This window comes from Staurois parvus, unplaced genomic scaffold (genome assembly GCF_062004578.1).
Source record: "Staurois parvus isolate SC_StPar_1 unplaced genomic scaffold, SC_StPar_1.0 ptg000019l, whole genome shotgun sequence".
In the NCBI taxonomy this organism is placed as follows: domain Eukaryota; kingdom Metazoa; phylum Chordata; class Amphibia; order Anura; family Ranidae; genus Staurois; species Staurois parvus.
In genome coordinates, this window is record NW_028317815.1 from 33327858 (window position 1) to 33342233 (window position 14376).

Genomic DNA, 14376 nt, shown 5'->3' on the forward strand with positions numbered 1-14376 from the left:
ATGGAACATTTAGTTGCTGCTTTCACTAGTGAAAAGCTGTTGATGAGGCTATGGGATCAGATGGTATAGATTCCAGGATATTAAAGCAGCTTAGAGGTTTCCTTTCAGCACCACTACCAGAGCTGTACAAGCAGTCGCTATTGTTAGATATAATTCCAGATGACTGGCAACTTACAAATTTAGTCTCTCCACACTGAAGTGGAAGTATGCTATAATCAGATAACTACAGACCAGTGAGCCAGATGTCAAATTTGGAGAAATAAATGAAGTCAGTATTGAAATCATCTGAATATATTAGCTAGCAAACTATATAAGGATTCAATTTGAAGGGAATCTTGTCTTCATATATGGGAACATGTCTTGCCACATATGTTCTGAGATTATAATTTCAACAAATAAAAATAGAATGCCTATGGTTTATGTGCAGTAATAAAAAAATGTCATTACATCCAATTTTAAAATTATTGAGGTAAAAATTGAGGTAGAGACAATAATACACGTCGTCCTTTTTTATTTTGCCTTGATCCACAGGCTGCCACATTGACAACCTATGAATAAAAATACCCTTGTCAATAACAATAAAAATTGGACCTTGTCTAATAAGATCTTAAAGGTTACCAGTACATGTTTGGCTCTGATAAAGCATACTAATTTCCACAAATTGAGGTTTATTTACTAAAGGAGCTGAGAATCTTCACACAATACATTTTGTGAATACTCCAGTTATGCGATCATGAGAAAAGCAAATTGCTTTAATTTATTTCTCTGCACATGTTCGGATAATTGAAGTAAATATTCACACAATTTATTATATGAATATTCTCAACTCCTTTAGTAAATCAGCTCAAATGTGTCTGTGCTTACTGGAATTCTGATTATCATCATAATCATCCCACTGTAAAGGAATGACATTCAATAGTTGATAGTATAAGGACACCTATTTCATTACTATAATATTATTATTATGCTGCATCCCATTATTAGGATATTGCTGTACTCATGCTATTAGAGTGAAAGGTTTGCTTTGATGCTACTCCTATCCAATGTAAAGAACAATCATCATGTATTATCTTGTATATACAACACATTTGCATATCTTCCATAGTATCTCACACACACTCTAACTAGAATGACAAACATCAGAGCCCTGTTTAACTGTATTAAAAAGTACTTATTTATCTGGAGAAAAAGTGCTTAGTATAAAGCTATATTATTTGATTTTTGCTATGAAAGTGTCTAAAGATTTAGAAAGACTTTTAAGGAATTAGCCCCATTTTTAAGTCTTACAAAGCATCTCATAAGCTGTTGTAATACAATAGCAAATACAAAACATCATTTTGGATGTTGTCTATGCTGCTGCAGAAGGATAGGTTGAAATGTGTTAAGAAACTAGGGAATTAATACCTCTTTCAGTCTCTAATGTGTTAATAGTTGTCATATCACTAATTTAAAAATGACAGGAATGGTGAAAACACAGCAGGAAACTTTTATCTCAAGTGATCTAATCAGGAATAATGCTACTGAATAAGGTCCCCATTCAAAATGTGATCTTAAATAATGCTTTGCCTCTTACACATTAGAGTTTGAAAAATTGTGCTTCTCCAGCCAAGACTTAAATCTGCGAAAACGTATTGGACGTGGGTAATGTCATTTTCAAGTTGGCCTATTCCACTGAATAGACTATGTGGTGACTCCAAATGTACAATAAGTTCTTATTACACAACAAGGGCCCATAAATATGACAGTGTCATCTTTCTCAGGAGATGTGGATTGAAAATAAATCTAATGAAAATTCAGTCATCTTTGAAGCCATCAATCAAATATCTCCCTATGCAGCGTTCTCTTAAGCCACAGTTTGGATAAAGCAATTTACAATGTTAAATTCTTTAGAAAGTCTTACCTTCCTTCTGACTGCCTGCAGCACTCTGCTGCTGTAGCAAACTTTGACTGTAAAGTGTTGGCAGTGCCGCAGCGGCATACTGCTGAATTCCTGAGTAAGCCTGGGTGAGGGCATCCATTGTACCGGCTGTACCGTTCGTCAAGCCTGTTGCGCCGAGTCCTCCATTCAGAGCAGCCATACCTGAGAGCATTTGAGCAACTTTACAAAAAACCCAACAATAGAGAAAAGAAATTGCACTTGTTCATTAGTGCTCTCTAAAAATATTGATCAATACCATTTACACCAAAAACGACTGCACTGCATGCAATAGTAATGATGACCACACCAAGAAGTAGGAACTAATACAAAAGGACTTTAAAACAATGGTGGGTGCTAATAATTAAATGCATGCATGTATCTACAAATTGGGTGGTGCAACTTGACTACATTTGACATTATTATTTTGAACAGAACCATGCAATAATTACACTATTATACAAAACAAAAACTATGAACATAAAGTACAGTATATACATAACAAAAATATAGAACCATCATATACTGTATATTTCAAGACTATGATGTGCTTCATTTTGTTCACCTGTATCTAGCTAATTTTTTTTTGTAAAGTATATGGTAAAATTATCCCACTTCTTCCTTAATTCATTTTATTCCCCTTTTTGAGATGCAGTAACAGAGGATTAGAACTTTTTCAGTTTTTTTTTTAGCTTTGTTGCTTTAATTTGACTGTCAGTTAAGTAACCACATAGAGCTATATGTCCATCTAAAGTCAGCCATAGATACAGTAACAAATCTGGGCTGGTTTAGCAGAGACCATCCGAGATCCAAAACACCTATGGCCAGGCTGATTATACCCAATTCAATTGTTGTATGAATTGGGCACAACCAGCATGTCAGATTTTTACATGCGATTATTGCCAGAGGTTATAGCCACTAGCAATAATCACTGGGTTCTCACAGCAGGGTAGGCTCCATGCACCCCCCCCCTGCTTCCGGGAGAACACAGTAGCTCTGCAGGACGGATTCCCCCATCAACACTGACTGTATTGATTGGGGAATTGAGTGATTTTCTTTCCTACAACCCTAGCACCATCTATGCCCTGTCCACATTGTGACTACACTACACTGATCTTAATGCAAAATGAAAATTGTTGTTATTGTTCAGGAAGTGTCAATGGATCATCAGGCAATGTTTACTAAATATGGACATTTGAAATACAGTGTTTGCAATAAATAACTGATTTTATTTATTCTTACATACTTATATTGATAGCTCTAATATAAAAAATCCAATGGAAAATGCCATCCACCACAGCACTAAATACTCACTGTTTACGGTACCTGCTAGTGCATTAATATTATTTAATCCCACTGTGGCTCCAGCCAATCCCTGTAGAGTGCCGAGAGAGGTCAAAGAATTCATGGCAGCTCCAGCAGAAGAATTAGTTGCTGCAGCCACTAGAAATACAAATCAAAATGTTTAGGTTAATAGGGTTCTGCAAATATTCAAAAAGACAAACAAACATACTGGCACTGAATTTAGAAAACCTTAGAAAAGCACATTGAAACCATAGCATCAATTATCTTATTTACTTTTACCAGAGTAGGTGAAAATTAAAAGTGACACTGTGATAACAGCTCCAATTTTGTTTTACTTTCCTTCTTTGTAAAACTTTGTCAAGTTACCATTTCCTCCAAGCTGTATATCACTTTTGTATATAACAAGCTTTCAGGGGAATTGTTACTGTTATTAAGGGAATTTGTTCCTTTTGTTGATCATGTGGTTTGACCCTAAATGTAAATATAAGCAGCTCTAAAGTTTAGGTGCAGCCAAAACTTTTTTATTCAGTTTAGGGATAGAGTATGGATGGGTGTTCTTTGTGAATGTTACTTAAGCTATACTACTCTGTTTACATGGTAGAGATGCACCACTTCACAAACAGGTTTGGGGGACCCCCCAAGCAGGTTTTATAAAGTAATAGTATATTCTAAACTCACTGTTCCCTGCAAAATGGTATTTTTGTATGCATTGGTACTTCTCCTGGAGCAGTGTCAAACCTCCATGCAGTTTTTTTTTTACAGATTCCACTCACATTGACTTCAGTGGGGTTTGAATTTGACACATGAACCTCCATGAACCAAACCCAGGTGTATTTGGCTCTTCCTTAGTGTTAACCTCTGTCCTTTTATTGTTTGCTGTATGTTTTCTGCTGGGGAAATATCCATTCACTCCTGATCTTACAGAATCAAAAATATATGCGGGGAATTAACTTCTTAGACAGTTGTCATTAGCACTGGTGTCGGCATTGGATGATATCCCCAACCTCCTGTTCTGGTGACAACTCCAAAATTGTGGATTTCCCATCTCTTTCTTTTTTGATGACAATGGTCACCAGGATAAACAGGTAGTTGAACCTCCCTAACGGTGGAACCCAGATAGCAGTGAAAACTTGACATGGACTCTAGACCTTCCCTATTCTATCCAAAACTAAAACAGAAAAAAAGAAAAAACTATTGGCTGTACACACACTCATACATTTTAAGACTGGTTTTCGTAGCTTCTCTTTTCACCTTGTTTTTTGTATTTACCACAGCGTATGCTATCAACAACAACTAGACCAATGGACAGAGTCAGATCTTAGATCATCTTCTCTTTGTACTTCTATCCCATAAACTCCCCTTCATGGCATTGCTACACAAAAGAACACCGGAGAATAAAATGTTTGATACAGGCAGTTGGAACCTCGTGTACTCCTTTCTGCTTAGTTAGATCACTATGCACAGCAGGGGAAGCTAACACTGTTAGCAAAACATCCTGTGCATAATTTCATGTAATAAGTTCAAATCTCTTTGCTGTGTTGGAGACATATTCCCTGTAGTAGGTTTTCTTGGTTTCTAGACAAAAGCTGTTCAGCATTAAAAAAGGTAAAGATCCATAATGTATTATTTTCAGCTTTACAGTCTTGAATGTGTTAACCAGGCAACTGGCAGAAGTGCTAATCTGGGCCAAGATTCATTGTACAAAACACATTGTACAAGGAATCAAACCCGAAAAACATTTGAACAAACTGAAATGAGAATGTGTGAAAGAGAGGTGCTAGCACAGCAGAAAAATGTAATATCATAATAAAGCATGGCTCCCTTCTGACAACGTGAAACCAGAGGTTCCGTTCACAGAGAATATGAAGCTACAGCTAGGCACTTGTTTCATCTTCTAGTTCTTATCATTGTCTTGCCCTTCAAGCACCATAAAAGGAAGACTTTAATAGAGCTACCTCTATCTACTCTGAAAGCAGATTTTCCCTTGCTCCTGGGTCTTCTTATAGCATCGTAGCGACTTTTCTTTTTTTACATTTCAAACTGTTAACTAAAATATTAAGGAAAAGGTGTCTGTTCAGTTTTCTACCATTCTTTTCTTGTTATGGATGGGAAAGTATATAGTGTATTGAATTGGTAATAATAATAATCTGTATATAAAATACCCCATCCCCCAGTCAATCCTTATAAATAAGGTAGTCTTCATACCAGAATAAAATTAGACTGTTTAGTTATTCTGTGTATACATGCACAGGAGCTAATAAAATATTTTTTTTCTTTCAGAAAGAGGCAGCTAAGAATGTTCTGCTGTGGGTTTCTTGATCTCAGATCTCCTCTCCATGTTTGACTTTAGACTATAACACAGCTGGCCTGCCTGCTTATTGACGTAGTGAACACACACTCACTATAATATTGTCTACTGCAGGTAGTATTTATATTTCTCCAGATACAAAAATCCAGGAGCTCAAACCTTATGGTGCTTTTTTTCTGCACATACTGAGGCTGAGTAGATATTCTGTATTGCATATAGTCTGTAATTTAGTAAAACTGGTGCACACAGAATCTGGTGCAGCTGTGCATAGAAACCAATCAGCTTCTAGGTTTTTTGTCAAAGCTTAATTGAATAAGCTGACGTTAGAAGCTGATGGGTTACTATGCACAGCTGCAACAAATTCTGAGTGCTCCAGTTTTAGTAAATCCCCCCTAGTGGGTAATACAAGGTATGTCTGCAATCTACTGCTTCTTACTCCAATGTACATAGTTACATAGTCTGGTTGAAAAAAGACACAAGTCCATCTAGTTCAACCAATAAACGTGAAAACATTTTACAATCGTATGCACACTATTGAAAATAGTTTTTCAAAATGGACCAGAATTAACTTAGTAAAACAATTAGAAAAACCCAGAGAAAAAAACTATATATTGGTGTTCTGCAGCATGCACTGCTTCTAACTTCAGCTTGTTCAATTAAGCTTTGACAATAATACCTAGAAGCTGACTGGTTTCTATGCAGAGCTGCACCAGATTTTGCACACTCTTGAGTTTTAGTAAATATCCCCATGTTAGAGACAAATGGGATCCTAAACTAAGTGAACACCAGTGAATGTGAAAGGCCGTAATTTTAATCTTTTTTTTAGAGACAATAATGCTTCAAGTATTCTGTGACGAAAAGCACTTAAAGACCTACAACTCATAGAAATAAATGATGGGATGAGAATGGAAATGACTGAAAAAAGGAATATTTTTATTATTAGTCCTACTACTAATGAAGAGACACAATAGAATGCAATTATAAAGCTGTAGGAGAAAGGACAGAGCATTTGGGAAAAATGATTGGCTCACATTTTATTTTAACCACTGCGCCATTCATTCGCAATTGGAAATACCCTACTCATGTCAACATAAAGAACCGTAATTCTATTTCTAATACTATGTACTACACATGTGTAGTTGTCACATAATGCATCTGTAGCACGGTCCTAGTCAGGTTCCAGGATAGGTAAATTTAGTTTGGGCCCACTGTAGTCAATGGGGTTAAATTATTCTATTAGGTAACTTTAATTTGGCTCACTGTACCCAGTGAGGCTGGAATTCTGTTTGGGGTTTGCGCCTGCTGGGTACCTTGCCATGCACTTGTCAAATGGAGGCCCCAGCTGGGAGGCTTGAGGGCCTTGAGTCACTGTTTGCTGCTGAAGGCTGACTGAGACGGCTATCATTTAACAATCTAGTATGTGATCACTGAGTGTAGCTACCTGCAGGATACTTGTTGGATGCCACCATCTATCCAGATGCATTCTGTAAGTACAGGTGGGGAGAGATTTTAGAGACTGTCACCTTTCCTGTGTGCTAGTAAGTCAGCCGTGTGTTTGCTAAGACGTTTCTTTTGTCCTGAAGGCCATTGCTTATCCATGCCTTGGGAGGGAGGCTGTTGCTTGGACTGTCCACCGAGGAAGGATCAACCTCCTCAATACTGATTGCAGAACCTGTCTGCTCTCTGCTTCACAGGGACAGTGTTCAGGGTTACAATAGTTCAGAGTTCAAGAAGCAAATTTCAGTTTCCTGAATATTCATTATAGCAAGTTATTGGGGTATCCTACTTTCCCATTCCCTATCTAAGTTCATCCCCTTATTAAAAAACAAAACCAACAGCCCTTGACTGTTTCTTGAGCCGAAAGAGAGAAAGTGCATGTGTGCCTGGCTGCAAGGCGATAGTGGGAAAAGACCTACAAACTTCTGAGCTCTACAGGGGTTCCACTACACACCATAGCGCAGCTGACTTTAGATTGTGTGGATATGTGGATTTGTACTAGACATAGTGGTAAGAAGCACTAGAACTGTGTTTTGAGGGTGACTTCTTTCCTGAAGACTTCTCAACTGAACAGAAATGAAATGCACATGAACACATGATCAAGGACAGCCAATAGACTCGGGGTAGCAGACGTAAGCAACTCTGTGCTATAACATCTATAAACTATGTAATTGAGATCTGCCTGGCTCTTAAAGTGGTAACTCAATATAGAACAATGTACTAAAAAAAAAAAGAAAAGCTAGTCATTTTCTAATACTTTAAGGGATTTGGTTAAAGAAAAAACATATTTTTGTCACAGTGCGACAAATGGTAGGGACATCAATATTATCATTCCACTAGAATCAGAAGCATGAAATACTGGATAGGAGAAATAAAGAACCAATCTACTGTGAGGCATTCAATAAAGAAAACCCATTTATTCCTATGCTGGCACAGATGTGGATGTTGTCTACTGCTGAGCAACCTACGTATGTCAGTATAGTCAAAGAGGCTTCTGGGCTATGTACTAGTGAACTGTAATGACAATGCAACAGCGGCTTATCTCTGCATGTCTTTATTTGATATTTATTGTGTTTCCTGCCCCACTGACAGTCTCCAATTGGACGAAGGCTGAACTTTTAAATTGCATTTCTTCAGTAGTTCCCAAGATACTAGCTAACACGTAAATAACCATATTGAAATTTGCCTACTACGAAATGTTTAGCCTCCTAGCATATTTCAATAAAACCACAGTAGGCCTTGCTTGTGTTCTATGTTTGTTTTCTTTTTATAAAGCATGGTCACAAAGGATAGCAGTGTTTATTCATGGTGATTTAACCAATGTTGCTGTTAATAATGCTAGTGCAATAAAAAAGTAATTAAATATTTGTTTTTTTAATGGTTTTTATCATACAGAGCAACATTATAATGCGACCATTAATTTAATGTTATTTATTATGTACTATATTACATCCATTGAAATGTGCCTGTATGCAAATGCGATGCATGGAAGTAAAAGAAATGACCAGACATAATTAATGTAAGCAGCCCTGGTCATTGAAGAAAAGAATATATGCAATTCATATTTAGTTGTGAGTGGCATAACAACAGTGGTTATATCAGTTATGTACAGGATAAATGGGGATCCAATGAAAAATTTTGCTTGCCCTACAATCCAGTGTTATTGATATGTTCCCCTTTCCTAGTAAGGCACTTAAACATAGCCAGCCTTTGGGCTAAGTGGCAGCTGTGCGATGAATCTCAGTGAAGAATGAATAGATTTATTCTATTAGCTTTGTGAAGAAGCTCAGTATTTAACCTGTGGTAAATCAGCCTCAGTAAACTGAATACTTACATCCATAATCTAATTATATGAAAAGCAAATTATTTTTTACATATTTCATCTCTATCTGATTGGATTCGTTATTTAGTAAATCAGCTCAAACCAATGAAAGCTCGACTCCAGTGTATTAGCAACCCCACACCTACACCCTCTTACTGTTCTGAAGAAAAAATATCCAAATTCCCATTTTACTTATCTGAAGCCACAGTTATATTACTTCCTGGGGTTCTTCTTTGGGTGTATTGCCTGCATGTGGACACCTACTGTTAGTGGTAGCAACACTTTCAGTGACTGGGTCCACTCCCATAGGCTTCAAATGCAGGGGAACTTGGGGGGCAGTAAGGGGACCAGTGTCCAAGAAGATAACAATCAGCGAAAAATGCCTGGTCCCTAGGGCCAGGAAATTAGCTTAGCTCTTAGAGAAAATGGTGACATAGATATATTACACAGGAGAATGGTTTAGGAAGAGGTGTTTGGAATCAAGACAGAGGAGTAAGGTAATTGATGCACACTGCACTATTTACATTTCGTTTTTGCCTGGAATTGGGTTTTAAGTGTCTGAATTCCTCCTCCTTCCCTCTCTACTCGTGTTGGATCCAGTCAATCACCTATAGGGCTGGCGCCACCATGCTGCCAGGAAGGAGTTCATGTATATGAAAGCTTGGTGATGTTACCTCTTAATGACACAATATTACTGAAGTTTGGCCAACTGTTATTTGAAGTGGTGCACTACTGTTTATTAGTGCACTGGAATTAGTTACCAAGCAAGAGTTTCTTAGTAGGGCGATCACATGATTTGAATGAATCCAACACGAGTACAGAAAGAAAGAGGAGGACTTGTCTTGATAGTCAAATAGACCCCTTAAAGGGGAATGTGCATGCTGACCTGCTCATTGGTCTGAAATTCAGGTGATAAGTTGCCTATTACATTAGTGTGGCATCAAGCATATTCACATTATTAGGAGGCTAGATATAAAATATTTGGATGTAGCGTAGCACCTTAAGGTATATTAATTTATTTTATAGGTTTATTAGTGGGATCACACATGGTGCATTGCAGCAACATTAATTCATATAATATATGCATAAAAAAGTTCACCTGACACTTATACATAGGTTGTGCAGAGAATTTATCACATTTCATTATTTATAATAAAGGACATGCAACTGATGCAGAAGTTGAATTATGAGACTGCCTCACATTTTTTTACTAAGATGATGGCTTGCTCTAAATGCAAAAAACGTAGCTCTCTGAAAAAAGAGCAATTGTTTAAAATACATATTTTTCTGTATGTAGAAAAAGCATGAAACATTTCCACGATAGTGCCTAATACTTCAATTAACAGGATATCCAGATAGTCACTCAATAAATGTTTGGTGTTTTCTGTATAAATGGCAGCCTTTTAAACATATCTGACCTATTATTATACAGGCAATGAGTGTAAGAAAAGGGCTTAAGCTGGGTGGGGGGACGAAGAATGTTAAAGTATAAAAAATAAGTATGGAAATGTGAGAAGATCATGATGAAATTGAAAGAGAAAGAACTAACAAATGTATCATTGGAACAAAGTAGGTTAATGGACTAGATGCTGTAAAAAGCATTGCCTGAGGGTTTCTCTTTGAGATACCAAGAGAAAAATATTACCTCATAGCTGGAGAAAAATGAAAGGAACAAAATCGTTCATGTATGAAGTATTGGGTCTTCTGACGCACATTTCCAACAGACAGGGACATACTGAAGTATCACACATCATTACATAGTTAGTAAGGTTGAATAAAGACACTGGTCCATCCCGTTCAACGTGTGTGTGTGTGTGCATGTGAATGTTTATGTCACTACTGTTTTCAATATCCCTGTACATTGTGGTTACTAAGAAATTCATCTAAACATTTTTTTAATGTGTCCAAACTGCCCGCCACTACCACCAACTGTGGAAAGGAGTTCCACATCCTTACCACTCTAACAGTAAAAAAACCTTACATGGTTTAAAATTGAACTGCCTATTGTCCAATATCATTGTGTGGCCATGTGCCTTTTTTGGAGACCCCATTTAAGTATTTGTATCTTGAGATCATATCCCCTCTTAAGTGTCTCTTCTTCATGGAGAATAGGTTTAATGCTTGTCATCTTCCTAAACTGAGGTCCTCCATCCCACTTATTAGCTTTGTTGCTTTTCTTTGAACTCTCTTTTCAGTTCAAGCACATCCTTCCTGATGATTGGTGACAAAAATTGGACCTTATTTTTAACCCCCCTAGCGGTCTGATTATGTCCATATTTCTCTGCTCAAAGCGGTACATTTTTTTGCATGGAAATATGTATTTTTTTTATTGTAGGCCTGTAATTTTTATGAATAACTCACTGAAATCTGTCCGAACAAGAGTCTAGTAAACATCCCGGGTATGATAAAATTTGAAACACGAAATCATAAATTATAATTGAATAAATAATCATAAAAAATAATAATATAATAATAATAAATTTAATTCAATAATATAATCAAACCAAAAACACTGAAATTTGAAATATAGTGCTAAGTTTGCACATCACTGAGCAAAGTCGCAAAATCGTTTTCAGTGGCTGATAACAAATTTCCCCACGAATCATTATCACTCAATTCTGCAGGTGGTTCCAATTTACTATCACTGTTCTCTAGCTGGTCTAAAACCAATTTTGACTGAAAGGGACACTTTTTGGACGCCATGGACATTTCTCAGTTTCCAGGCAATAAGAACAGTAAAAATGTAGGCAGGGCACAGGACAAAGCACTAGGGACAAAATGTATGTGAAATGGTTTGATACAGTAATGTTTTACTATGTGATTTTAGTGTATTTAGTGAATGTCACTTTTTGTCATTTTCAAATTTCCCGCCGTTCCGTCCCCCGTATGTCCCGACGCTCGCAGGGGATGGAACCCAGATGACAGATGCCGGCATCCGCCGGATTACATTGCCGGGGACACTGCAGGAGGGACATCGCGGGAGCGGGAGCAGGACAAGGTAAGTGATCAAGGGATCCCGGAGCAGTGCCACATGGTAAGCCCGAGTGTAGCTCGAGGTTACTGCTTTTGGTACTGAAACTTTACCCCGAGCTACACTCGGGAATACCGTCAGGGAGGTTAAGATGTGGCCAAACCAGAGTTTTGTAAAGAGGTAGAAATATAGTTTTATCTCTTGGGTAAATACCATTTTTATGAATGCTAATAGTCTTCTGATTTTGATTACTTCAACTTGGGGTTCCATGATTTTGCTGAGTCTGTGATCTACTAGGACCCCCAGATCCTTTTCCATCTTCAGTCCCCCAAAGGTTCTCCCCTGAGTGAGTAACTTGTTAGACTACATTCCTGGACACCGATAACATATTAGGCAACATTTCATTAATGCGGAGCTGTAATAGCACAAAAGCCATACAAATGTAAGATGCATTAGAAGAGCGTAAATGAACTGCCTGTCATTCCTGCCCACTGGAGGTTCACATGTGCTGCAGAATGAACTATGAACCACCAATTCCTGCAAACAATCCAGGTTATACTAAAAACTATACTGTATACTATTGTGAAATGATTGTATTGTGAATAACGCATTCCGAAATACAGAAACAATTGCTTTCAGTCATAAGACAGATCATGGAAAATGTAGCCACTTTAAAGAAACGTTTCAAATAATTTAATAGGACATTTACTTTGGAAAGATGTCCATTTTACTTAGAATTAGAGATTCCACATAGAGCCCCAATATTTACAAAGAACTTCAGGTTTTGATCTCCTCTGCAGTGGTGAATATCAATTAGTTAAATCACCCATTGCTTTCCTACATGCTTGGCAAAGGGACTATTAAAACTATTGCAAAGTCAAGAAGGTTTAGGCTCCCTCCTTCAGCTACTTGTTCTGCAATGCTAAAACAGATTCAATAGATTATTGAGTAATTAAGAATATGTATTGCAATCACTGTGGCAGGTGGTTGCAACTGGAAATCCAGTTATGGCATCTCTGGACCCTGGCTTTGCATCCCTACTAGGTCATTCTGGAAGGAATTTGTATGCTTTGCACGTGTTAAGTCCTACTACAGTCCAAACACATAGAAGTTTCCTCTCAAATTGTCTCTAGTGTGTGCATGTAATTATAGTAGGGATTTTTGATTGGAGAATCCTTTAGGGGACAGTAATTATAATAAATATATGTACTTTTGTTAGTACTTAATACTGAATATAAGTATATGTAAAAATGTCTTTTATAAAATGTGTCCATTTTGGGAGCATTGTAACAAAGCATCATAACAGTAATGGTAGTCATAACATACTTGGATAGGCTATTCTTGGCTTCATGCTTGCGGTGTGTGTGTAATGCAGCATGTGCCCTAGTGACAATTTTTCGGAACAACAATTTCAGTGAAAATCCGGAGATTTTAGTGAAAATGTTATACTTCTGTAAAATGCATTGGAGTCAAAAGACAAAGTTAAATGAATGTGGTTTTTGGAGGCGTAAGGATGCAATGGGCTTTGTGTGGCTACTAAGGGTTAAGGAAGTTCTTTAAATTTTCCTATATCTGTTCTTGTGCCAAAATAACAAAAAAAAAATGATCAAAAGCCAAAAGTCACTAACTGCGGTGATTGATCTCTATACTAGTAAATGTCCAGTCCAGTTATTGTGGGAAAATGACGACTGCCTTTTTGAATACCATTTTGCAGAATAGCAGAGCAGTCTCAACAGACCATGAACAAAACATTGATGGTAAAGAAGAATTCCCAGAATTTTTTTTTCTCATGCAGTGGGGTTGTGCCCGCACTGCGTGGGTTAACTGCTCATATTTGTCTAGGGGTGCGGAAAGTGGAAATATACTTACCTAATCTGCTGATCCTCTGAGTGCAAGACCGGTCCCTGCTGCTTCTACCCCCCCCCCCCGCACACTAGCGGTCTTGTGAGTTCATAATGCCATCATGCCCATAAACCGAATCTGGAAGTGAGGACGGCAGGAACAGTCCCCCACTGTACGTGGGGGAGCATGGTTTTCCAGAGGATCAGGTAAATATAGCCATTTGTGCACCCCTGGACAAAACAAGCAGTTAACAGACACAGAACCACTGCATGGGAAAAAAAATACTGGAGTTTTGCTTTAAATCCTCATTTTGTAAAAGCACTTTTAGCATCTAATTTAATAATTTACTGAGTTTGCAGCTTCTTTATTTTTTAATCCTTGCCTATGTTCCTGTTTTGGCCTTGACTGTGTTGTTGCACTCTACACAGTGTACATCAATAGAAACACTCAGGCACTCCCCTTCTCCTCCCTTTCCCTTCATCAAGCTAATAGACTGGCTACAGACTGCACTGTCCATGGCTAATATTTTCCTGTGAAGACTGGAAGTTCAGGGAAGCAGCACTGAAAGAGAGAGCACAATCCAGCAGCACTGAAAACTTGTAAATGGCAAGTGTTTGGGTAGACATTTTAACAAATAGTTTACTGGGGAAATGCTGTAGTTAGATCTGTTAGTTACAATATTTCCACCAACAACAACGCAAACGGTCAGTTCGCTT

At 37.6% G+C, this 14376-nt stretch overlaps 1 protein-coding gene across 27 annotated transcripts in view; it reads right to left on the reverse strand.

The window, feature by feature from the left end:
- The window catches only part of CELF2 (CUGBP Elav-like family member 2), a 639281-nt gene that overhangs the window by 11384 nt on the left and 613521 nt on the right, over positions 1-14376 (reverse strand). For 11 of the 27 annotated variants that reach the window (XM_089686480.1, XM_089686525.1, XM_089686379.1 and 8 more), the window contains 2 exons: positions 3230-3358; positions 1901-2098 (listed from right to left, as the gene is read on the reverse strand). In XM_089686480.1, the coding sequence (XP_089542606.1) occupies positions 1901-2098; positions 3230-3358 (327 nt within the window). The remainder of the gene's footprint in view (positions 1-1900; positions 2099-3229; positions 3359-14376) is intronic. The other 16 variants (XM_089686562.1, XM_089686559.1, XM_089686412.1 and 13 more) reach the window with 3 other exon arrangements.